The following is a 25,459-nucleotide window of genomic DNA, read 5'->3' on the forward strand; positions in this document are numbered from 1 at the left end:
AGACTACTTGGGAGTGCAGTAGTTTTGACTTTTTTAAGAGCGTTTTAAAATTGCATTTTATTTCAATTGATTTCTTTTAGGGTTTTTTGATCATTTTTATATACTAATATCAAAAATAAAAAAAATTATTATATTTTAAAATAAAAAAAACTTTAAAAAATGACTCTGTCCAATAATAAACACATGAAACATGAATATAAGGGCATGGTAATTTAAGTAAGTTTGAGTTCAAATTGATAACTTATACTAGTTATAATTAGTATAAAATTTTATCAACTATAAATAACTATTTTCTCTATCATACATAAAGTTCTACCCATTAAAAAAAACATTTTTTTAATTAATAATTATTTTATCGGTCGCATATTGTCAATAGTGAAATAAACCCTAATATCCTAGAAATAATAACTGGGGTAAATCTGAAATCTCAAAGCAGACGAAGAAAAGGCTCAAAAAACAAAACTTTCTATCGTGGAGGGCAGCCAACGAAGCAGGTCCATCTCTGCCTACAATGAATAATCAACCATAGAAAATAATGGAGTCTGATTAAACAAAGAGAGCATTGTCCAGCACGGAAATCGTGCAACACGCAGCCAAGAAATATGTGTTGGTCTCCGAAGAAATTCTTGCGCTAGGTGGTGTGTAATCATACAGTATCTGGAAGAACACCCGTGAACTTGCACCTCATACAGTATCTGGAAGAACACCCGTGAACTTGCACCTCATCACTGAAGGCCAACCAGCTTGTGCAGATTGCCTGCATTTACATGATCATGAATCAAAGAATTCCTTTTCACCCTCTGTTTCCCTGCGGCAGCCTGGTGTGGATAAACCAAAGACTCCACATGTATTGTGGAGGAACTAGTCAAGAAAGACATGCTCACAATATACAAGCCGAGGAGAAAATCTCACTTTGTTACCCCGGGATTCAAAAGAAGCATATGGATTGTTGATGATGTGGTGGAACAACAAATTGGAAAAAAGCATTATTATTGGTTGGGGACCTTTCGAGCGTAGGCAAGCACCATCACATAATCCTTTGCCGAGAAACCAGCAGTTACTGGTACTTGCTCAGTCTTCGGCACTGTTTGCAGCCACTGATCAACTAAATTATACAATAGTAATGTAGGGATCACTGGTCTTCCCATGCATCTGATCTCAACCTGAAAGAATACCAACCAGAGGAGTTACAAGAATGAGGACTAGACAAGCTTCTTTCTATACTAAAACTGTTATTGAATGCCCACGAGGCAAAATGATAATGTATTTGCTATAGTTTCTACTGCTTAATTGAAAATGCTTCCTTTTGATTTAAATAAATACTTACCTTTACTAATGGCAGAATACATCCAAAATATTTGTTTTCCTAAGAAAGAAACAATTTCCGATTCATAATAATTCTGCTCACATTATTGCAGGAGCAGATGCAACAGGAAATCAGACTTTAAGAGGGGACAGGACTAATAAGATTATTGGTTCATGAGTAATGTACGCTAATGAAAAATGCAGGGCTCAAAAAAAGAAAAGGAAGAGAGCAGCACATGCATTGTTAAAGACAAAACTTGATGATCTTAGTGCTTAATTGAGATCTCTTGTACTTCAATCTTTTTAACATGACAAAACTTGTGCCTAAGAACACAATAGCATGCTCAACTTGGAGTTGATAGGGTATGGAAATCCAAGGTCCAAGACTGTTTTCTAATTGCATTAAAAAAAACACCTAATTGACACTGAAAATGATCTGAATGTAAAGCTTGTCAACGACATCTCACCTCAGCTTCACTAGCGAGGTCTAGCTTCTTCATCAAGTACTTCTGGATGAAAGAAACAGGAACATTTCCATCCCTGGCATAGGGCGAAATAAGTGAAACATCTCCAGGAATTAGTTGATTGCTTTACTTTATTCACTGAAAAAGCTTATTTTCTTATTTCAAATTTTAATTACTGAAAAGTAGCCAAAAGAAATGCTGAAAAATGACGGCAAAATAATAGGTAACAGACATAAATTAGCACAACAACAGTGCACCGAACTACATTAATTTACAAATTAAGATTCCAGAGTGTGTTTATGAGGACTATTGAATAGTTTGAATATGAGAAAACTTGTAAAACAATTCAATAAAGATAAAAGCAACACGTTAAGTGGTCTATTACAATATCTAAAATGGGCCTTAAATTTTGGGAGGAATTAGTGGTTTTTCAGGTTGTCAGCAGCACCTTCCATCAGGTGGGACTGAAAGCGGACCGGCATAGTTTTAATGACTGGTTCCGCTGTAAGTTACAGACCGAAACTATCTACATATATGCTGAAATGCGCATGGAATCTATTAAATAGTTATTCAATTTAGATAACCTGTCCCTTTTCAGGACTGGTAACATACATCTCGAGATACACTCTCTGAAATCGATAGGTCAACTGGCTGTCCCACCTGCACTTTCCATACTGCAGCCTCCAGACCTCTAGAAGGAATGAGTTGTGTAACAGAGGAAGGATGCCTTTATATTAATAAGATGCTTCAATGAAAAAAAATTTCATTGTTTTCACAAATATGTGCTACCATCTTTTCTCACAATTCTTACAACCTCAACCACATCCTTGGAGGCCTTCCCTTCATCTTTACAGCTCTAAGCCTCTAACCTAAGCATGATTAAAGGTTAAGCTTACTCTCTCAGGCAGTGACTGTTGTTCTAGCATCTACCAGCATAATGCGAGCAAATGTTTTCATTGTACTCCCAGCTACCAAGTACCAAAAACTTGGAATAATATCTTCACAATAAAAAAAGCCAGGAAGGAATCTTCATAAATGATAACAAAACAAAAGGTAAAGCATCCAGCAAATGCGATGAAGAGTTCATACAATATTGCAGTGAAGACAAAAGAAACTCACTTTAGCCTTAAGTAACTTGAAGGAATTTGTGGCAAGGGTGCTTCTCCTTCCCTGAAAAAAAGAAGTGAAATAACTATGAGAACACAGTGACATTTAAGTAAGCAAACACGTTTCAATATTCTAGACTCCTAGTACAGAAAGTTTCTTCTAGTTAAAGAGCTGGAGTTGGTTCTCACTGTTCAGAAGCCAATAATGAAAACCAAACAGGACCACTTCTTCTTTCTTGTTTTGCAGCAGCAGTGTCCAGCACTGCCAGGGATGAAATGCCTGAAATGTTATTAAACACTGCCCTTTTTTTACGTATTCTGCGCAACCTTTTTGGTTCCACTGGTCCCTCAGAGACATTATCGATATTATTCTTTTCATCCTTTACTTTTGATTTGTCTTTGTTTCCCTTAAATTTGGTTTTAAGTGCTCGAGGTTCATTGTCATGGACAGGTCGAGATTCTGATTTAGAATCATTAAGTTGTGGACTAGACTTGAATGACTTGGTTCTGTTCGCAACTTCCACCAAAAAATTTAAAGGTTGCCAGAGATCTGATTTCCCATCCCTTGGTTCAGTCTCATTCTCTGCTTCATCAGGATCAGGTTGGCTGGGTTCAGTGCAGGGAGAATTCTGCACTTGTTAAACATGCAGTTCTTAGACTTTTTAGAAAATTGGACTGCTTCTCAAGATACTAGAAACGAAAGTGGACGTTCATATTAACAGCCAATTAGAATGATATTAGGCATCCACACAAAGTAGATATAGCGGTTAATATTTACCTGCTTTATGTTCTGATTAGGTTTTTTCAGAGTTTCCGGTGAACTTGAGCTCTCTGGACTATCTTCAACAGGAACATGTTCCTTGTTATTGGGTTTTTCAATGGAAAAATTGGTACCTCGTAAAGCAGCAGCCTTTCTTGGAAAAGGTTTCGTTCTTCTTCCTGTTGTAGTAGTGTGCGTGGAAACTTTAGGAGTGCTGACCACCAATGATGAGAGCGACCTTTCCTTTCTTCTAGTAACTGGTAAAGCAACTGACTCTGCAACTTCAGGTGCCCCTACCTTTCTCTTTTTGTATGGGAAAATCTTGGACCTCACATCTTGCAAATTGTGGTCTGGCCTGTTTACCATTTACCAATACATGCACATTGAACGATTTAAACACAAAAACCTAATTTTTTTACCAAAATTTGCAGGTCCTCTACAACTTATAATCTACATTCTGCAGGTATATGTATGATAAATGAGCAGAATTCTATTGTTGCCTCAACAGATTGACCAAATAGCAATTGCATTCCATGGCAGTATAAACAACAGCCCCACTAAGCATATCGGAAATCCATCCACTCAAATCTCACCCAAACAAAACATTTAATATCTGACCTTAATTTTTCCAAAGGAACACAGCCCAGATTGATGTTGCAAATTGGGCAGCTATCTAATCCTTCATTTGATATCCTCCGATATATACACTTCCTGCAAACTGGATGAAATACAAAAAATCAAATATTTTTTTCATTTACTGACTTGATAAACTTAAAAATATCAGCATTCAGCAACATTTAATCCGCATGAATAATACAAAGTTCATCGTCAAAGTAGCACACAATACTATTGGAAGATGAAACCTGGAATACAGTTCTACACAAAAAAAAAATTAACTCGAAAGGTAGCACCTAGCTAGAAATATGGTCTAAGATAAATAAAAATTGTACTAAAAGGGAGCTAAAAGACTTCCCAATTGGCTAAAATATGTTACTGTTGGCCCAACGTGCAAACAGTAATTTCATCAAGCAAAGAATCTAGCTAGAAAGAGATCGATATCATCAAAGATCCTGGTGCAGAAGAAAGTGCTAAATCCCCACATTCTTTAAACACAATTACACAAGTACCGAGTCAAAGCAAGACAAAAGGGAAGAAGAAGCAGGCCAACAAATCCAGAAAAAAAAAAACCACCGATGACCCAGATTAGATCATGAACAAGGCAAAACATAATCAAGGATTTGGAAGCGAAATGTATTGAGAAGGAGAGACTGACACGTATGCAGACATTCAGATATGGTGGTGGCATCTCTAAGCAACTTATTGCAGAGAAGACATGTCATGCATGCTGCAATCGTTTCTCTCCTCACTTTCACCACCTGATGATGACGCTGATGATTCTGATTTCCCATCAAAACTTTCTCAATTCCTTCCTAGCCCCTCCCTCCCTTCACGTCCACATCCTGCTGCTGCATGTGCTTTATTTTACCAGCTACAACACACGATTGATTCACGTTCATCTCTCTTTCTATATCTGCATTAAACCGAAGAATAACAATAACGCATAGAGAGGATAGCTACCGATTCTAACTGCATGAGATTATTACTATTTTGTGTATAGCTTCGATCGGTGGAGACGGGTGTTTTCTTTCTTTCTGTTTTTTTTTCTAATTTGAGGGAATATTAAGTAAAAATCAGAAGAAAGGGTGAGATATCATTACAGTTGGGTTACAATGTTGATTTGTGGGGTTTCAGTGAATGGATTCTGGACTCAACAAGGGGAAAAAAAAAGTTTTTATATATATAATATATTTACAGTAAAGGAAAGCATAATTATCTATTTATTAGTTTGTTTGTTTACGAAACAAAATAGCATGTGAACTATTTATTTATTTATTTTTGAGAAAAAAAAAGAATGGGAAAGAGCATGAATCTTGAGTAATTTAAATTAATATATTTATGTTATTTCTTAAAAAATCTTATTTATTTTGTTTTATTGTAAGTTTTAATGAAATTAAATAATAATGATAACAGTAATTTCTTTAATTTAAATATTAAGCCACGTAAGTTCAACTAGACAGTTTTTTTTTTTACCATGCGCCCTTAGACAAGCTCAACAGCTAGTTTTGAGACAGGGAGCACGGATAAAGTGCGCTGGGAGTGCGTTGGAGAGGAAGGTGTGCACTGGGCTTGGGTTTCGTGTAGGCGACGGCGAGTATTGCGAGGGTGTTTGTGGTATTGTGTGCATAAGTGCATGTTAGCAAGCCTGCAAGTTGGATCCCTATCCATCATTCAACGTGGCAAGAACGGTTGGAATCGATTTAATTTCCCATCTCTATTCGTTAATAAATTAAATAATACCGGTGTGAAAGGAAGACCAATTCACGACAATAATAATGATAACAACGACAACGTTTTCAGTTGAAGAGCTTCAAGATTATTATTTTTTTAGTTCAACATAGGTGTTTTGATCAGCTTGCACATATCTTGACTAATTTTACAGGTTTTTAAGTTAACAATCATATAAATCTCTAGTTGTTATCATATAAGCAATCACAGAACTCGAACCTAAAACTATAAAAAAATCAAATATTTTAATTCCAAACTTTTATTATTAAACAACCACCTAAATAATTGCTTCAAGATTTTATTCGTTCAAGAGTTGGCTAAAACTGAAATAGGATCCCACGTACCCCCACATAAAAAGTTCTATCAGGAGAAAAATGGTAGGTCCTAAGTTATTTTAACCAATTTTATTACACTCATCACCGTAATTTTGATAGATTAAACTGGTCTGATTCTAATCAATTTAAAATAATATAATTTTAATATTAAAAAGTAAATAAAATGCCATCATTAATTTTTTTCTTAAAAAGAGAAATTGTATAAGTTAATCAAGTTGCATGCCACTCTATCAAGCTTAATTAAGTTAACTCCCGCCTTATTGAATATGAATCATGACATGAGCTAAATCCGGCCATGGATCGGCAACTGAGCCGGATAATTTTAATAACACTGCTTTTAACACTCAAAAAAAAAGAGAAAAGGGATCATTGTTTAAATGCACGACGTGCTGGTGAAGAAAAGGTACTATATGTAAAGGGACAAATACGAAGGGAAACAAGTAGTTTTTTTCTCCTCAAATATTTTTTTTAGGTTAATATAAATATCTAACCAGTTTATATAATTCTAAAATTTATAATATTTAAAATCTTAAAATCTGAAGACGCCAAATTAATATAAAAAATACATTTTAAAGATTATTTAAATAAAAAACATTGACAGGGTTCTTAAAAAAATAGGCAAGGGTGCATCAAATAATTAATCGACTTCAGCGAGAATTCCGGAGCCCAGCTAGATAGTGGATACCAGTTTCGGACCATATGATTTTTGCATCCCTCGGCTTCAGCATAGCAGCCCCCTTCTGCTATTCTTCGCTGGACATTTCAAATATTTGTTTCAGTCAAAGTACGGCCTGCCGACTCCTCTTGTTATTTTTAAATGGCAAACCATCTTGTTTTTTAAACTAACTCCTTTATTTTTCCTTCTAGAAGGTGGCAACACGAAGACCCGGTTTTATCAATTTTAAATTATATTGTTTATGTGGCTAGCATGCGTGTTTGCAGTCTCTTTTTTCTTTTTTAATAAATATGGCAGTGACATTGGTAGGTCCTAACGTATATGTCTTCTTCTTTTTTTTTTTAATTTACGTGGGGTGTCCGGGCCAGCTTGCGCGCACCACGACTATTCCCCACGGCCCACTGGACATCCTGCAAGCTCAGGGGCAGGTTAGGCACCGCGGGGGTGACAGGCGTGCAAATACAGGGTTGAACCCGGGACGGGGGTAACGTATATGTCTTTACTTGACCTTAATATGATGCTATTAAAATCTATATATATCGTATATAGAATCTCATAATCATGATATTTTATTTACTTGAGTATATAAATATATTTTTTTTCTTAGATAAAAATAAAAAGGAAAGGAAATGATTAATTCCACAAAAAAATATTGTTTTCATGAGGTATAACTAAAAATTCCTACTTATTTGTTACTGAATCGATCATAGATAAATTTTACTTTTATCGGGAAGTATTTAATACATTTATAATTCTAAGTTTTATATTACTTTTTTTAAAAGACATGTCAGACTCAAAGTATTCCAATATTCCAATTCGATTAAACGAGATGATAATTTCTCATTCCAAAACTATAAAATCAGAATTTCAATTAAAATCACACATCACACTATACCAAGCCTTCTAATAGTTTAAGAGGTTTATCTAAAAAATTAACGGTATAATTAGAAAGACGTTTCAAAGGGTTTATCTCGTAGCATTATGCTAGTTTACTTTTATACTAGAGGAAGTTAGAATGATTAAGTAGCTTTAATGTTCATTTTTTTTTTTAAATGAAGTTATTATTTCTTTAAAAAAATCATTTTTTTTTGTTTTTAGTTTTTTAAGATTTTTTTTTAAATTGTTCATGTTGTCTTTAGATTGATAAAGTCGATTAAATCATATCGAAATAACTCTCACATGATTTAATTTTAAATACATATGATTTAATTTTAAACACGACTAGATAAAAAGTCATATCAAGATGTCTTATTCCTATTAATCTCATTTTTTTTTAATTTCATTCTTAGAGTTTTTTTTACCGATCAGTTAGGTTATTTTTAAACATGTCATGTCAACTAAGTCACGTTAATATAACCTTCATGTTATTTTATTTTAAATTCAAGTTAACCAACAAGTTAGGTAAAAAGGTTTTTCATATTAATTTTAATTTAAATTTTAATTTTTATCATTGATTTTTTTTACGAGACGACTGTGTGATGTTTTTAGATTGGCTAAAATTAACTAATTCATGTCTTGTATATAATCTTACACCAAGGCTAAACAGGAATTCAGTTCAAGAAATTTTAAAATTAATTTATTATAATATAATTAATAAAAATATCAAATATTTTTTTATAGTCCAGATATTTTTATTTTTTATTTTTTTAATTTTTTAATTTAATCCGCAGCGTTGCATGCATGTATAAACTAGTTAGTTGCTAAGATGGCTGCACATATACCATAATGGTGGACTTGGCTATGGAGCAAGTCTAAACCCAAATCCAGATAACTTGTCAGGGATTCGAATCCGTGGCATATATTTTTGAGCGATTAAGATAGATATTATTTTAAGCGAGAAAACTAATAGAGAACTAATATGTTATCGCTAACTAACAGATTGCACGTGAAAAGAAATGTTCCCTCTTAAATTTATTTCTTGCACAATTCTCTTTGCAATTTATTTTATTTATGGGATTCGAGTGATGAAATCATCTGTGTTTCATTACATGATCACAGAAATACTAAACCCATAATCATGTGAGGTAACAGTAGATCCAAAAACTACTGCTTAAAAGCGTTAAATTAATATATTTTTAATAAATTTAATATACCAATATTAAAAATAAAAAAAATATTGAAAAAAAATATTTTAATATATTTTTAAATAAAAAATATTTTTAAAAAACAGTACCAAAAATACATATCACGGGACAATTGCAACCGCACCATCCTTGTCCAAGCCAAAATCTTGAACCCACCAAGCAATAATGTGAAAAACTTTGCTTCACTGATTGTGGGTGCATAAAATGAGATAGCATGCAGCAGCAGCAGCAATAATTAGTAGCCGCGTGCACCCTTTTCAAAGAGTGGGTGGCTGTGTCAGGTCCAAGAAGGTAATTCATGAAATCCTTTTAGATCGGCCCCAGTAGTCTGCCACGCTGGTCTTGCTAGTGTCAAATGTGGTCGGACACATCATAGATTGAGAACCCATTTTCTTGTCCTGGACTGGAGGTAGTTCGGCCGAAATCACGAAACCCATTTTCTTGCTAAATAGAAGAGGTCCCGTGATCCAATGTAAGAAAAATTTAAAGATCTTGAGGGAAATCCCTTCGTTTAGTTGATTTCTCCTTTTTTTCTTCTTCTTTTTTTTGCCCCGACTTCTATCCGTGCCAAGTTAAAGACATAGCCATGGCCCTCTGCCAATGTACGAAGGTAATTCATTCCAGATATTGCAGCTACCCAAGAACATACGAAGGGACACAGACAAATAGTTCCAGAGCATAGAACGAGCTCAGTTGTTGCTGTTGCATGATGGAATCCAATCAATGCTATGCAGATGAAGTTGTTCTAGTTATAATTCATCGGAAGAAGCTATGTCAAAACAGCTAAAAATAATAAAGAAGCAGTCTAAAAATGAAGTATCCTACACGCTCCCCTATGTCAGTAACCTTACAATAAGAACAAATGTTAATCTGTGAAAGCACGGTTCGTACCACTGCCAACATGCGCCATCAATCTACATAACAAGCCTGTGGTGTGAAAGACACGCAGGACATGAATTGGGAGTACCAGAGCCACTGACAGGTGAAGGTCTTGGGCCAGATAACTTTCTTGACATGTGAAGGTCTGCCATACCATTATTGTAAACAATAAGGTATCCAAGCTCATCCTATCTGGAGACCAGAACGATTTCTGACAGTAAATCTACACGCCCAGGTATAGAAAATGGACTTACTGTACTGCGTGCTGCGATTTAATCCTACACAATGGACAACTTCGTGCTCTAATCAGCATTACCTGCCTGCTTACATCTAAATTGAGAAAATTCAGAAACTTGGATTTATATAATTACAATTACAACAATGATAAAGAGCAAAAGAAATGCTAATTTCATACTGTCAATTTGTAGTCGGAATGAAAAGACTCCTAATTCCTAACCTCGTACAACTTTCCATGACTAATTAATGCCGGTGCCTCTCCATGCGTGCAGGAGAACCAAACAATCTTGACATACAGTTTCTTTCACTTCCTTTTTAGTTTTTGCTTCTGCTTTTTCTTGTCTTCTTTGGGTGTCATCATACTCAATGTAAGGCTTCTGTATCTTGAAAATCAGATACGTGATCTTCACATGTATGCAGATATATCATAGGTGTCTCGAGGGCAACAAAAAAAAAGCCCCGAGGAGGTGCACAGCCTATCAAAAAATCCCTGAAGTGTATAGCGGAGAGTTCATACTTCATATCACTGCATTTGGGCAGATAGAAGCTAACTTTAAGTAACTTAGTTAGCTTCAATGGAACATCTTTAGACAAAGGAATTTAATGCACTGATAAGAAATCACAGGTAACGTAGTCATGAAACTGTTATGGGTTATACCGGCGATCCAATTGACAACTGCATAATTTAAAGCAAGTCTTTTACGAGCAAACAGAAAAGAATGAAGAAACCAGAAGCCCTGTTTTTGCTAACTCTATTTGGTAGAAGCTGCCGAGCAATATCTCAGGTGATTATTCCAAGACTTGACATATTCACCAGTACTCAATATCAATTCTACAAAATCAGGGTCTTCCTACGAAAGGTGATAAAATACTGAAGAAATTCAGAAAAGAGAAAAATCATGTGTCGAAGGCTAAGTAAAAGTAGATGAAATGTTTGTTTCTCTAAGCCAAATCTTGACTAATTCTAGCTGTAATTAATTAGTACAAAAATGGTCACAGAAGAAAGGGCATCCTAATCATTGAGACCCAAAGGGCTAATACAAGCACATCGAAGTTCGCCATCTAAAGCAGATGTGCAGCAGTCTCCAATTCTCCTATGTGCATCTAGTAAACTTGAAATAGCTTCTAGTGTCTGTAAACCATAGGAACTCCACAATTCACCTCCCATGAGTAAGAGAGGAGAAGCAATTTTCCATGTTTATAAAGCAGAAATATACAAGAAAAAAAATGTAAAACCCCATCAATCGTGTATTGTACGTAGTCTGTGTGATTAACTGAAAAAATGCTACGGTTTTGTAAGTCCGTGTCGACATCATTTTGCACCCTATCGTACTGACCTTGCCTTGACCTCGGCTTGTGACGTAAGCAAGATCGTCCTTTAAGTCACCCTCGGCGTAGGAATTGCACTAGGTTTCTAAACGGCATGGAAACACAAATTGGAACAGAGAAGTAGGGATGACCCAGACCACAGCGAGAAGACCCAATAAAGAAAACAAAAATAATTAAATAAAAGAACGAATTATGTAAAACTAATGAAATTACCGGATAAATGTGTAATTATGGAGAAGAAGAGGGCTTTCCGAAGAACTAGACACAGATTGTCGCTGGAGCTGTATGCATTATGCAATGCTCTTAAAAAAAAGGTCAGGCGACGAGGCGGTGAAAGTCAAATCTCATGAGAGAGAGAGAGAGAGAGAGAGGAGACTCAGCAAGTTTTTGTACTTGTTCCTAGAAAATTAGCAGGACCAAATAACACGTTTCCGCTAGCTCATGTTAAATTTTTGAGTCAACTCTTCTCTGCAAGTTTGAAGCGGTAGCCCCATAAGTCCATAACAAGGTTTAAAAGGCATGATGTTTTCTTGTTTTTTCGAGTAAAATATTTTTTTTATTCTTCAGTGTTTATTTTTTTATAAAATATTTTCTAATCAATTTTAAAATTTTAATTTATTTTTTTATAAAAGAAAATCATATAAAATATTTCAAGAAAAAACATTTTATATATAATTTTTTTATTCATAAACAATAAAATATTTTATGCAAAACAAACAATTTTGCAATATAAAAAAAGTTTTTTTTGGTTTTTTTTGTTTTAAATAAAGGGGCTTGAAGTTCCCTGAATATGAAAACTATAATCTGCATATCACATTCTACAGGCGAGGGATTAAAATGGTGAACTTCAAATTTAGCACGTGCACAATCCTTGATTAGTCAACCAGTTCGCACAAAGATTCAATTCTATGTAAACAATGCTGCGATGGCTGTCTAGTCTTCGACCACCACCTTTTTTATTTTTTGAGATTTTCCTTTCTTTATACTATTCCCTTCGGATTCTGAAATAAATATTTTTTTTTCTTAACGCTTTCACTAGATTATGACACATGATTATGATTCTATTGCATGTGTTTACAAAAAATAAAAAATAAAGTTTAAATATGAGAATCAAGATTAGGTTGGTGTTACATGAAAAAGCATTGAATCTATGCGAATGTGTGCATAGAAAGACACCCGGGTTATTTAATTTTTATTCATCATATTTTCATTTGTTAAAAAACTATCATAACTTTTTATATAACGAAACTATAAAACCCTTGTAATGCTGGAAAAGAAAAATAAAATAACTATTTATCTTCAAATAAGAAAAAGCATAAAAAAAAGTATAATGATATAGAATGGAAAATTAAAAATTAAAATTAACTAAGAAAAATATTTGTTTTCTAAAAAAAAACTCATTCATCCTTTTCTCGAGTTTGAAGGAATTCGTCATGAAATTCAAACCTTAATCAGAAACTATCGTCCACCATTAACGTTCTTTTATGCTAGACATATTATTGTGAATTTTGAAAACCTTTGCATAGATCTTCCCATCATGAGTTTCTAATATAACATCTTTAAGTAGGTTGTCTCATCAAAGATTCCAATATCAGGATTTTTAATTACAACTGATGCAAACAGAGATAACATGCTAGTTTCTGAATGTTTTATCTTTAAAGAGAACCTCCTCATTTCCTCCTTACATAAGCATATCTTGTTTTATGATCTTTTTTAACCATAATTATTTAATAATATATAACAACTAACCACTACAAATTATTAAGTTCTCATATTCATTTTTTATGATTCGTAATCAAAATCATTATGAATTGTTAAATTATGATACCAACTGATACAAACAAAAATAAAAAATTACATCTCAAAATACTCAAAAATCAATAACATCATAATTATAAGAAAATACTCAAAATACTTAATTTTAATTTCTGCTAGTCTCACTTCCAAAAAAAAAACTACTATAACCATTTACATAGAAAAACTATAAAACCCTTATAATATTAAATAGAAAAAACAAAACAGAAAAACTATTTTTAAAAATAAAAAAAATTAGAAAAATATAATTATACAAAACAAGGAAAAAAACACAGGAAAAAATAAAATTAATTAAAAAAATGTTTATTTATTTATTTTTAAAAAACCCCTAGGGGACACAACAAGACTTGTCTGCTGCATCATTGCAACTTCCCGGACTAAGAGCAACACTAACAGATAACAAAGCCCCCCAAAAAAGATCAGGCAGTCCATCTTCAGCCACGTGGCCAGAAGATTCCAAATTCGATTTTAACTGTAATGGAGCAATCATTGCTTTGTCCATTAGCGATGATATAAACGAGATCCACTGCCTGAAATCAATCACATTTAAATTTTTTAAAAATGCTTCCACGCCTTAAAACAGGCAACAGGGCCCAAGGAATCAGATCTGGACCCGAACACAGAAATCAACGACAAATCATCCTAGTCCTCATCATTAGCTTCGTATACCCCATCTTAGGCTACCATACCCGTCTCCCATCGTCATTTCCGCGTCTCGAAAATTGTCCGAATAATTACTGAGGATAAACATTTACTGATCATTGAATCTCTTGTTAGTTTCACTGAAGATTTCTACATTAGTAGAATCATGGTTTTGATGTTGCTATAATTGGTGATTTGATTGACTTTTTTTCTTCTTTTTTTGTGGATTTGTTGTGGCAGGGCGGGAAGAATTGATTTCGGATTTGTCAAATTTGGTAAGAAGTTTCGCTTTTAACTTGATTTTCAGTTTTCATTCTGTTTGGTTGCTAAGAAAATTCTTTATGCTTGTGATGCAGAATTTTTTTTGTAAAATAAAGGAGTGATTGATATTGTCACAGTGATTATTTTTTAAAATAGTATTTGTTTGGAAATATATTAAAATAATATTTTTTTATTTTTTAAAATTTATATTTACAAAAAATTTAATTTACAAAAACAATCATTTTTTTTTTAAAGTCAGCCGCACCACAAAAACAAATGGCTCCTAAGTTAGATACAAGCATGGTCGGCTGTTCTAATTGTCTATCTTATGTTCTGGTTTTGACTGCAGGGGCATCCAATTCAGAGATCCACAGACAAGAAGGGAAGACATACTTGAGTATGTGGCCACCAGGCAGTAACTATCGCTTAGTAAAAGAGTTGAGACCCCGAATAAAATAATCAGAAGGAGCTGTTAGTTCATCCAACAAGGACTCAGATTTATCAAGGAGGTATCACATCATCGTTATACTTTGTATTTTGATGTTGATTTTTTCAATATGCAGGGCATTAATTTAAAGTTAACAAGGAATTCTAGAATGTGGTTCAGCAAATAAAATCTGATGATTGCTTGTACATATTGTAGACATTAAATGACGTGTGTATATATATATATATTGGAGAAGAACTGAATTGGTTTAAAATCCGAACATTGATACATTTACAGTGCACTTCAGAAAATGAGATCCTTGGAGGTTATGTTGTCAAAAGTCAGTCGTGTTTTCCCAGACTGCTCTGCCATGGCTTCGAAGCTCCGCGCCATGACTTACAATGCTGAAGAAAAGGTTCGAGCACAGAAGAATCAAGCAACATATCTTGTTCAGATTGCAGGAAGGACTACACCGAAAGGCCTACACTGCCTTTCTACGCGGCTGACTGCTGAATTTTTTGCCTTGCCAGCTGAGGAAAGACAGCTCCCTAACCAACAAAGAGTGCAGGATCCAGATCTCTATCACTATGCTGTTTTCACTGGCAATGTTCTGTCCTGTGCAGTGGTTGTCAATTCTACTGTGTCCTCTGCCATGGTAAATTGCATCTGCCTTTTTTGATTGTTTTTTAGCTTGTGTATACAGATTTCACTTCAGGCTTCTGATGAGGCTGTTATAACTTGCGTAGTTACAGAGAAAAAGTTATTTGGAATAAATATAAGCGGCAATTAAATCATCTCCAGCAAGTGGACTGGCTCCCATTAGTGATTCCTATGTTAAGACTGACACCTTTTCTCTTTCCAAGAGAGAAAAAATTTGTGCCTGCAATCACACTAGTATCATATTTGCCAGAATATTATACATCCTGTCCAAGTCGAAACAATATTTTTTGTATGTCCTAGCAAATCGTGTGACCGTTGCGCCGTCGAGAAAATTTTATCGAAAGGGAAAAGAAAGTTAAGCGAGGCGAACCTAGGTGGCAGACCTTGGAGGTTAGTGAAAAAAAAACTCCTAAAAGATGCAATAGCATTGCATTGCCATGGAACACATAAGCTGACTTTGTAACAACATGCTTTCTTCCCTTTTTTTTTTTTATCGTGGAGTAGGCTTGAAATTGGGTGAAATTTCTATATGGTTCAAGAAGCTAGCTGTGAAAATCAACATCTTAATGTTCTATTTCCTGCTTCTACTTTTCTTGCTTTATGTGACTCTCTAGTTGTAGCCTTTCTACTACTTTTTTGGAATATGCCAGTCTTATTCTTGGCCTTGTACCATCAGAAATCATTAACTATGGCAGGAATCTGGTACTGATGTCATTCTCCGTGCAAGTGATTGGCTTAGATACCCGCGGAAAAAGCTTTTCAAATTGAATATTGTGCCATGGCTAACTTTGAGTTGAGGTGGGCAGCAAAGCTGATGTTTTTTTATTGCTTTGACTTCTGACAGGAGCCAGAAAAATTGTTTTTCAAAATTTCTCGGATCCATTTGTGATTAAGAGGTTTGATGTCAAGGCATGCACATGGGCGTTTGGAATGAATTTGTTTGATCTGCAAGAGTGGAAGAGACATAATTTAACAGCTCTCTACAATAAATACTTGCAACTGGTATGTGAACGTCGCTTGTTCACATTTGCTTATGCTTGCACCACGCTGACATGCTTTCTGGATTTATGTTATCTCTGCTGTTCTGGAAAACATGTTTGCTGATTTAGCAATGTTCATCTTCATAAGATACTCACTCCACTCTCGATTTTTCCATGTTTTGATTAATGTGCTCTTAATATCACATATATAGATCATTTACGAGCATTAGCATGTATTAACCTCTCATGGGTAGCTCAGTTGGTAAGACTGGGAGTTCCATGGTCTGATGGCATAAACTTGGTCTCGGCTATCAGGGGGGTGTTGGACAGGACGAGATTGAGCAGGCAGCGGTATTACGCTATGATGGAGTCATGAAACCATGGCTGGAAATTGGTATTGGGAATTTGGGAGGTACAAGAGTTACTGGACCAAACGTATCAACTATGACCATCCTTACTTAAAACAGTGCAATATCCAGGAATAACTGAAAGCAGATTATGAAACTTGACATATAAACTAGTTTTTTTCTACTTCACATCAGAAAATGCCCCCATGTATCTCGAGATCAATCACCGTGATTGAATCACGTCCCTACCAGCCAAAAGGGAGTCCCACAGTTTTTACCGGCAATAACGAATGGAACTTGAAGCCGGTTCGATGATCTCAGCTATGGAAAGATGCGGCTCTATGTCACTGACTCGCTGCTTTATAATTACTCGGCCTCATAACTGGATTATGTCGCACGTGGAAGAAGGTGGTTGGACTCCTACGGATAGCGGATATCAAATGTGGGGCTGCCTACCTATCCATGTTATGTTGTGCGCTGGACACACTTTATTTGGATACATAATTATTAATTTGTAAAATCTTGCGGTACCCTTCGCTTCTTCTTCTTTGGTATCCTTTGTAGTTGCACTCAGCTCTGGAGCGAGTTTCTTCCAAATTGAAGAAATATGGCCACCATCACTGCTAGTACCGCTACATCATCAATCGTTCGTGCAGCCCTTGCACACAGGCCGTCTGTAGGAGTCTCTTCCTCACATGTTCTTGGTAAGACCATCAGCTTCCTCTCATGAATTTAATCGTGGAATGAAATTATTGTCATTTGTATCTTATTTTCTGTAATTTCTCATTACATTGTCGAGCTCTTCTTATCAAAGTAGATACTGCATCTTTCTCAACAAAAAAACATGGATCTAATGACTGTAATAAGTGGATAGGGTGAAGAATATGTTGACTTGATCAGAGTTATCGTTATTTGACTGGGCATTCTATTCTGTTCAGTATCCTGCTTTATTCAACTTCATTAATGGATCCAGGCTTGCCCGCAATAGCAAAGAAGGGAAAAGTGAGCTGCTCCATGGAGGGAAAGCCTACTGTGGAGGAAAAAAGCAAGGGAATGAGTGCATCATTGATGGCAGCTGTGTGTGCCGCAACCATATCAAGTCCAGCCTTGGCCCTGGTGGATGAGAGATTGTCCACCGAAGGAACAGGACTTCCCTTTGGTTTGAGCAACAACCTTCTTGTTTGGATCCTGTTGGGTGTGTTTGCTCTCATCTGGTCTCTCTACTTTGTCTACACATCCTCTCTCGATGAGGATGAGGACTCAGGATTGTCCCTCTAAAGCCAAACTCATTTCAGTGTTGACAAGGAATGTAAAAATCTTGAAAAGAATTTGGCTTTTTTTCCCCTACCTTGTAGCACAACTTTCTTAAATTTTTCTTTGCAATTTATGTATTGTCTTGCTTCCCAGCTCCTCTTCTCTCTTGTTTGACTCTCATAAGTTGCTTTTGTTTGATGGATAGAAAAGCGTAAAGAGTGCAGCTAGGAGGATTAGTGACGAACAGGGTAGCCATGAAACTGCACATCAAGCTGATAACGGTGAAGAATGTTTCAAGATACAAAAAGGTACTATGGGAGCATACTCCTTTCACATCCAAATAATCTGATACCCTAAGAAAATAATCAAGTTACCCGTAAACCACACCACACGTAATCTTCGGCTTTTGTTGTTTGGAAATCTGGACACCAATCTGCCATCGTCTTTTGTTCTTGGAGGAGAAATTAGCCCGACTTCGTGGGATATGAATGGCTTTTCCAATGCATTCAAGCAACATGTCATGCAGCCCCCAGACCATGTTCCGACTTGTCTCAGGCAACATTATGCAGCCTAAGGGTGAGCAATATATTTCACATATTTAGAATATAGAATAATTCCATTTACCGTTAACAGAGGCTGCAGTTTGTCCCCAGAAATTCAACAGTCAAACCACTTAGAATTTTAAGAACAAAGAAGAGAGCAGCACATAAAGGTCATAAGCAACTATCTCGAGAAACATTTTGCAACACATCTGTAAAACAATCAAGGCATCTCTTTGTACAGCAATTATTTACTTGGTCAGTGAGATGCTATTATGCTTAACAAGCAACTAAAGTAGTTTCCGACTTTGTGCCACAAATCAATTAATCAGATCACAATTTCCCGTGTTAGGTGCCCAAAGGAATCAGGTTTTACAGTCTATGGACTTCTCTCTGTACAAACTATAAAGGGAACCAGGCATTAACTTGCTTCTATAGAAACTGCATTTTGATTAACTTGGTTAGTCTGAATCTTGAAGTAACAAATCAACATATGAATGGAAATGTTGGAAGCAAGGAGAAAAAAGAAGAAGCCATATCCTTCATTTATTTATTCATTTTTTCAGTTTCCATTAAGTTAACGCAGAACAGGAAAATGTGATCTCATTTCTCTTTCTCCATTAATTCATCAAATCAATTCCAGAAATTGATAGACCTGATTACTAAATCTGCATTTTTCTTTGACTTGATAATCAGCTCTGCATTACGCTGGTCGTTGTACTATCTGCAGATGAATTTAATTCCACATCACATTTACAATCAAGAAAGTAAGATTGATGTAGAGAAACCAGCAATCCGAAAAAAAACCAAGTTTGAAGATGACAACAAAGTGAGGCTTACCCGCCATTTTGAAACATCTGGAGGCTTTCCTGTTAGACAACATAGAATTAAAATCACAAGACTTTCTTTCCTTTCCCTAGTAGAACTGTAGGAGCAGTAACCAGTAAAAACAGAAAATGAGCCCATGCCTTTTGAAATGTGTCTCTTTAAAACTATATGTCTTCCTGTATCAATGTCCACATCAATAAACCTTAAAAAAAAAAAAACAGAAGAGATAAAAGTGGCTTGCTGTGAAGATGGGGCACATTTCCAAGATGGTGCAAGCAATTCACCCAACCTCAAAACGTTCAAGTTAAAGTTATCATCTGCTCATAACAGTCTATACAATTCTATCCTATAGGAAAATCTTGTGTGTTGAAAGGGGAGTTGAAAAGATGTGGAAAAAAGTTAGTGATCGGACGTTTTCATTAAGTGTATTACCTGTAAGAATTAAGTGCCAATTGCTCACGTCTGGTTTCATAAATTAGCAAAGCAAGGGAAACAGCAATTACTAATCCCAACAGCAGCACGAACCCAAGATGATGTTAACTGAATTGGACTGCAGGTTCGCAACACATTGTGATCTAAAGACTATGTTGCATCCCAACAGTGTGTATCGTTGTATATCTAACTTCCAGACTTAATCTTCATTTTCTTGCACTTTTGATTCCATGTTCTGGCATGGACAGCATCATGAGACGATAATCCAATGTAAAGATACAAGGTTCAAAGTGACCCTGAAATTCTGTCTCGTGCCAAGAGAGGACATTCAGAAAACAGATTTTGAAACACTGATTTGAACCACGTGAGAAAAGCTCTCGGAAGCAGAACTTAAGAATGTAAAGTTGCCCTTAAGCATGATACAGCTCTCAACATTATTGCTACATGCCAGCCCTGTCAGACGTGTAAAAACTAGGGAAAATAACACTAATGAAAAAAATCTGGCATGAATACTCAGCATATATATCTGCTCCACGACAAAATAGAGAAGGAAAATAGCCTAGCAAGAACATAAACACTTACCATTTCTCATCAAACATTGAAGACACGTCCTAGCCTAGCAAGAACATAACGCTTAATTTCTCATCGAACATTGAAGACACATCCTTCCGAGCCCCATCTTCCAACAATAGATAATTTCCTTCAACTATGACCACTTTATATGCCTGCAACGAGCATGAAAATAGGATTTATAGGCATGTTTAACCTTCCAAAAAAACAAAAACAGCTTCCACTGAAAAAAAATCGTGCATGTTAATGAAGTATACGATTTCTTACTGAAGGCTCACAAAGACATCCATCTTCTTCTGGATCTCCAACACCATGATCCAAAGATGGTGCATAAACTGATCACTGAAAAGTTTATCATTAATCAGAAACACGTACCATTTCCAGATAAGGTATTCTCCACTAACCATTTCCAGATGCGTTAAACCAGGTTCACAACACCAAAGGTCATTCACCTCTTTCCTCAACTTCTCCAGACATCTAGGCAATAGGGTTGGGGCAAATGTCCATGAAGCTGATTCACCCGCAAAAGAACCAAAACTTGAATGCTGGGTTTAGATGTGAAAAAATAAAATCAAGCTCGACTCCCCTTCTGGCATGGGCTTCCCCAGTAAGCTATAATGCAAGAGTGATAGCTGACACTGAGATACATCTGAAAAAGTTTCAAAAACAAAAGCAAACGACCATGAAGCAAGCTTAGCCTCCATTGCATCAAGCTCGAAACAACATAGACGGAACCCATCCATGGAACTACAAAAGTACAAATGATAAAGAAGCAAAAATAAATATAAATCATTCCTAATAATTTACAATTAAATTTTATTGTTTGTTCAATTAAAATTCAATCACAATATCAGATTAAAAACTAGCTTCATGACCATGAATACACATACGCAGCCACAACATCAGGAATCTCTCTCTTTTGACTGCCCAAAATCTGATACCACAGATAATAAAAATACAAATTAACATTATTAAATCATGATTTTTTAAAATTTTCAGCAAAAATGTTAAAAAACACAGAAGAGAAGAACAATAAAATATATTACAGAAGTAGAGAGCGGATAGAAATCGAACGCAGGAAGACCGATTCTGAAAAGAAACGGATCAGCAGCTCTTTTTTCATGATTGCAACAAGGAGGAAACAAAGTGAGAGACCTGTCGAGGAACACGGTTGATTGTTAATATTGGAGTATAGAGTGAAGAAAACTACTCTGGTTTCTCAATGTTCCTGCTGCTCTGTCCCGCCGATAATAAGAAAGAACACGAGCGGTGAGCATTAGAGCCGTACACGTGTCCAATGTTCATTGGTTAAAAAATTTGGTCCTTTTCCTTTTATTATATTTATAAAAAAACACGCGCGATCTTTGTTCATTAACTTTTTTTTTTTTGTACCTAAACCCTATACAAAACGCGATTACAAAAAAAACCCCGCCTCCTCCTCCTCCTGCAACGCTCCTTTCTACGGCAAAGCTCTGATTTTAGCTCCTACTGATCGTGTTTCAGTTAACAAAGTAAGTATTATCAGTGAATTTAATGTGAAGCAGACCATGTAGTATTTGCTGTTCAATTTAATCATCCACTGCTTTTGGCTTTTTTCTCTGTTTTTCTTTTTCTGGTTTATGAGAACTATTTGGTAGGCAAATTCAGAAAGAAAAGAAAAAAGAAAAAAGAAAAAAAGATGTTCTATCTGAGCTTGATAGAGCACAAGATGCTATTGCCTCCTCGTCTTCTGAATCTTCCTCTCCAAGATGCTATCAAGGAAGAGCTTCAAAATATCTTCTTGGATAAGGTAGTTACTATTTCCCTTTGTTTATTTCTTCCCTTCTGTCCTTGTATTTTCATGTTAAGCACTTTGAAATATTGAGTAAAAATGGAAATTATTGTTTGCAATGAAGGTTATATCAAAGCTGGGACTTTGTATTTCAATCTATGACATCAGAAAAATTGATGGTGGCTTTATATCTCCCGGTGAAGGTGCTTCAACCTATACGGTAAGCCATGGCTTTTCCTTTTTGTGATTGTATTTTCCCTTTTTTTTGTGCTAGCATTTTGAGTCTAATAGATGTGTTTTATGTGAATATTGTCTTAGCATATGGACTATTTATCCCCCCTGAATTTCAAATCTTTGTGTAGTTTGTGGAGACTTTTTCCATTTTATTTATCTTTGTTTCTTTCAATAATGTTTTGAGTATACTACCTAGGGAAGATGCCATCTTCCCTAGGTAGTAAGTAAACCCTCATTGATGCTGTGAAACTTATTGTGGATTCATTAGTTCACAGCTCACGATTCACTAGAATGAGTCCTTCCTTAGTTGCCTCCAAGAAAAGGGTAAATTTAGCTAGTGCCTATGTGCCATCTTCCACATTTCTAGAATTTTAGTTGCGAAGCGTGTTTCTTTTCCTTGACAATGGTTTCAACTTTCAGTTAGACTGTTGAATTATAAAATATGTGAACTTGTTCGGAGGGGCATACGCTGTCACTTTTGTTGAATATCTATGTAAAACACATTCAGTGTACTTTACAAGAAGTGTCTGATTTTACTAAAGAACTAATCTGCAGTGAGTAAATGATGGTGTTTTATTATTTTGACAGGTGGAGTTTAGAATGATTGTTTTTCGTCCTTTTGTGGGAGAGATTATATCTGCGAAACTTAAAGAATCCACTGCAGATGGTTTGCACTGTATGTTCAACAGTTACTTCCGCATATCATTTGTTTCTATCTTCTCCTCCTCTTTTTTTGATAGTACAATCTTTTTTGATATTGCAATTTTTCCATGGCATGATAAATTGACTAGAGGCTATAGTTGATGCAGGAAGTTTTTGAGGACTGCATCAGTTAACTGGCATGATGCTTTGTTTTTTATATCTGTGGGGACAGAATTGTAGAGAATCCATCTGTTGCTTCACGAATTATAATTTAATATAAGCACTTGTTTTCTCAAGTCATATCATTGGTATCCTTTATCTTTGGTTAACTTGCCTCTGCAAGTTCTTTAACTTTTAAAATGGTCCTTTCTCTCAGTGAGCTTGTTTCACAGAGACGCAACTAATTGCAACTGCAGGCTGCAGCTTTTCATGTTTTTTGCATCTTCCACCTCTTTTGGCAACAAGGGGGTGGGGACACTTTGGAAGTTTCCCCGTCATTGTATGTTCTGTAGGCTGGGTTGCTCATTTTTTCTGGGCTCAGGAAGATGAATAGTCATTCCCAGGGGTTATCTAGGTAATATGCTGGTGTATGTTGGGTTTTACAGGTTGCTAGGATGGGAGGCTATTTAATGGATCCATTTTCTTACAACATGATCTTGTTTGTTTTATCAATGTCTTTTTGGTTTTACTAGTTGCAAAAATTAAGCCAACATTTTGCATTCTTTAATTTCTGTTTTGTTTCATTGCGTTGAGCTATATCTACATGGTTCCTGCATACTGATGTTGAAACCATATTCGACAGTGTCACTTGGATTTTTTGATGATATTAACATACCAGCCGGTCTTATACAAAAACCATCCCGTCATGTTCCAGACCCAGAGAATAGGTAAAGTTCCCCATCTAGTTTCCTGTATTGGGATAATAATTGGAAATGGAATCTCCTCTACTTGGCATTTTTCTTCTTTTTTTCTTGCCTCGCATTTTACATCTATGTTGACAAATAATGAATTGTGAATGTTTATAATGAAAATTGCAGGTATAAGGTCCTATGGGTGTGGGAATTTAATGGCGAAGAGTTTTTTGTAGATGGCATTGATGAGGTTGGTGGTGTCTCTTCTTTATAGGAAAATGCTCTAAACTTCAACTTGTTTCTTACTTTTTCTTTCCAAATGCTAGATAAGGTTTAAAGTTATCAGTGTAACATATCCCCCAACTCCTATTGAGCAACAAGGGGAGCCATTTTCACCGATGGTGATTACAGTAAGTTTGTCCTCCTAACTTCAATGTAGAAATGTTGTAGCATTGCATGTAAAACCATGTTTCTTTAAAGACTGCTTTTATGCTGAACCAAAGAGCAGGAGATTTTGTTTCTTGTTTTTCTTTGCCGCCTACTCTTCCTCCCGACACTCTTACCATGAAAGAAGCAGGTCACCGTTTGTAGGTTTCTATATTTGAGTGTTTTGCAATCAATACAGTCCATTCATCTGTTTCCTTGATTTATATTTACTCTTGCTTGTTATTTAATTTACAGTATCGTATCTATCAAATTATTTCAAAAGTCCATTTAAGTACTGAATACAAAGCATGTCTATCCGATGAGTACTCATGTGGATATATTACTTTATGAGTGCTCATGTGAGAGAGGTTTTCAGAATTGATTTTTATTTGATTTCGTTGGGCATTGGTTAATGAATAAATCAAATAAGGCAGTATTTCAGTTTGATTCTTATGCAAGGCAGATGGAGATTTTAGACAACCTAAACTTTCTGTCCTTGTTTTCTGTTTTCTTTTTCTTTTTTCCAGTCTGCTATTAAATATTCTTTATTGTGTTCTTACACTTGCAAACAAGTCGAACAGGAGTCTGTAATGATAAATGAAATTGCAAGTTTATAAAAGGTCGCATTGAGGTGGAGCTTTGTTAAAAAACAACTCAACAACCTCTCTCCCTCTCTTAAGGAAATAGTGATGCTAGTGCAGCTCTTCTTTTTTATCCATTTCGTGTTCCTTGGCAAACAACAATGCTTTTCAGGAACTTTTTCTAATTAGTTCTTAGTTTTGCAGGGATCGATTGATGGTGATGGTTTAGGTCCAGTTTCGTGGTGGCAGTGATGTAGGAGATTTTAAGGACTTGTAATCTTGAAGCACCTTTTTCATAGGAAAGGTAGATGGAGCATGTATGCAGTTATTGTATCGCAATTGACAATAACACACCATCTTTGAAACTTCTAGATTTGTTTTTCTTCATCTTGCATATTAGATCATATAACATTCAGTGTTTAACTTGACATAAAGAACCTGAATGTTCTTTACACTGATTGTGATACCAGGCTGCAATAGAAAGTTCATTACACAATTATGGTCCTCTGGAAATAGAGTTCTGGCCATATCATCTGTGATCATTGCAGGTGCTTTGTAATTGATCAATCAATCTTCCATTCTCAATTATAAAGGAAATTAGCCACGAAAATCAGAAGCTAGAATTTATTTAACAGTTGCAGTGTTTGAGCATGTTTCATTTGTTGGCTGATGATGGTT

At 35.5% G+C, this 25,459-nt stretch overlaps 3 protein-coding genes and 2 long non-coding RNA genes across 21 annotated transcripts; 3 read left to right on the forward strand and 2 right to left on the reverse strand.

Annotated features, from left to right (window-relative positions):
• Positions 1–446: 446 nt before the first annotated feature.
• LOC133690916 (E3 ubiquitin protein ligase DRIP2-like) lies at positions 447–5,419 on the reverse strand. Of its 5 annotated transcripts, XR_009841536.1 has the most exons (9): positions 4,909–5,419; positions 4,254–4,353; positions 3,654–3,990; positions 3,065–3,504; positions 2,889–2,939; positions 1,773–1,845; positions 913–1,163; positions 722–757; positions 447–683 (listed from the first exon to the last, which is right to left on the reverse strand). XR_009841536.1 is itself a non-coding variant. In XM_062111197.1 (8 exons), the coding sequence occupies exons 2-8, from the start codon at positions 5,042–5,044 to the stop codon at positions 990–992; spliced, it is 1,311 nt and encodes a 436-aa protein (XP_061967181.1). In that variant the 5' UTR covers positions 5,045–5,124; positions 5,214–5,419; the 3' UTR covers positions 447–989. The 5 variants fall into 5 exon arrangements, 2 of the variants coding, with proteins under 2 accessions (XP_061967181.1, XP_061967180.1); XR_009841535.1 differs by having other exon boundaries at positions 447–757; XR_009841534.1 differs by having other exon boundaries at positions 722–1,163.
• An 8,480-nt stretch (positions 5,420–13,899) lies between these two features.
• LOC133692253 (uncharacterized) lies at positions 13,900–15,662 on the forward strand. Its single transcript, XR_009841855.1, has 3 exons — positions 13,900–14,253; positions 14,589–14,748; positions 14,964–15,662. It is a non-coding gene; the product is annotated as an uncharacterized LOC133692253 (long non-coding RNA).
• Positions 15,663–17,155: 1,493 nt separating this feature from the next.
• Positions 17,156–18,042, forward strand: LOC133692251 (photosystem II reaction center W protein, chloroplastic-like). Its single transcript, XM_062113060.1, has 2 exons — positions 17,156–17,357; positions 17,627–18,042. Exons 1-2 carry the CDS (start codon positions 17,261–17,263, stop codon positions 17,929–17,931), a joined length of 402 nt encoding a protein of 133 aa, XP_061969044.1. The 5' UTR covers positions 17,156–17,260; the 3' UTR covers positions 17,932–18,042.
• Positions 18,043–18,140: 98 nt separating this feature from the next.
• On the reverse strand, positions 18,141–21,584 carry LOC133692252 (uncharacterized). Of its 9 annotated transcripts, none has more exons than XR_009841849.1 (6): positions 21,323–21,584; positions 20,544–21,210; positions 20,289–20,431; positions 19,287–20,159; positions 19,102–19,170; positions 18,141–18,477 (listed from the first exon to the last, which is right to left on the reverse strand). It is a non-coding gene; the product is annotated as an uncharacterized LOC133692252 (long non-coding RNA). The 9 variants fall into 9 exon arrangements; XR_009841848.1 differs by having other exon boundaries at positions 19,287–20,177; XR_009841852.1 differs by having other exon boundaries at positions 19,287–20,010; positions 21,323–21,583.
• Positions 21,585–21,641: 57 nt separating this feature from the next.
• LOC133692250 (uncharacterized) lies at positions 21,642–25,391 on the forward strand. Of its 5 annotated transcripts, none has more exons than XM_062113058.1 (8): positions 21,642–21,787; positions 21,914–22,068; positions 22,172–22,267; positions 22,870–22,957; positions 23,726–23,810; positions 23,961–24,024; positions 24,101–24,184; positions 24,978–25,391. In XM_062113058.1, exons 2-8 carry the CDS (start codon positions 21,955–21,957, stop codon positions 25,008–25,010), a joined length of 564 nt encoding a protein of 187 aa, XP_061969042.1. In that variant the 5' UTR covers positions 21,642–21,787; positions 21,914–21,954; the 3' UTR covers positions 25,011–25,391. The 5 variants fall into 5 exon arrangements, with proteins under 5 accessions (XP_061969042.1, XP_061969038.1, XP_061969043.1 ...); XM_062113054.1 differs by having other exon boundaries at positions 24,986–25,391; XM_062113059.1 differs by having other exon boundaries at positions 21,914–22,065.
• Positions 25,392–25,459: the final 68 nt, after the last annotated feature.

The sequence above is a fragment of the Populus nigra genome, chromosome 4 (assembly GCF_951802175.1).
Source record: "Populus nigra chromosome 4, ddPopNigr1.1, whole genome shotgun sequence".
Taxonomy (NCBI): domain Eukaryota; kingdom Viridiplantae; phylum Streptophyta; class Magnoliopsida; order Malpighiales; family Salicaceae; genus Populus; species Populus nigra.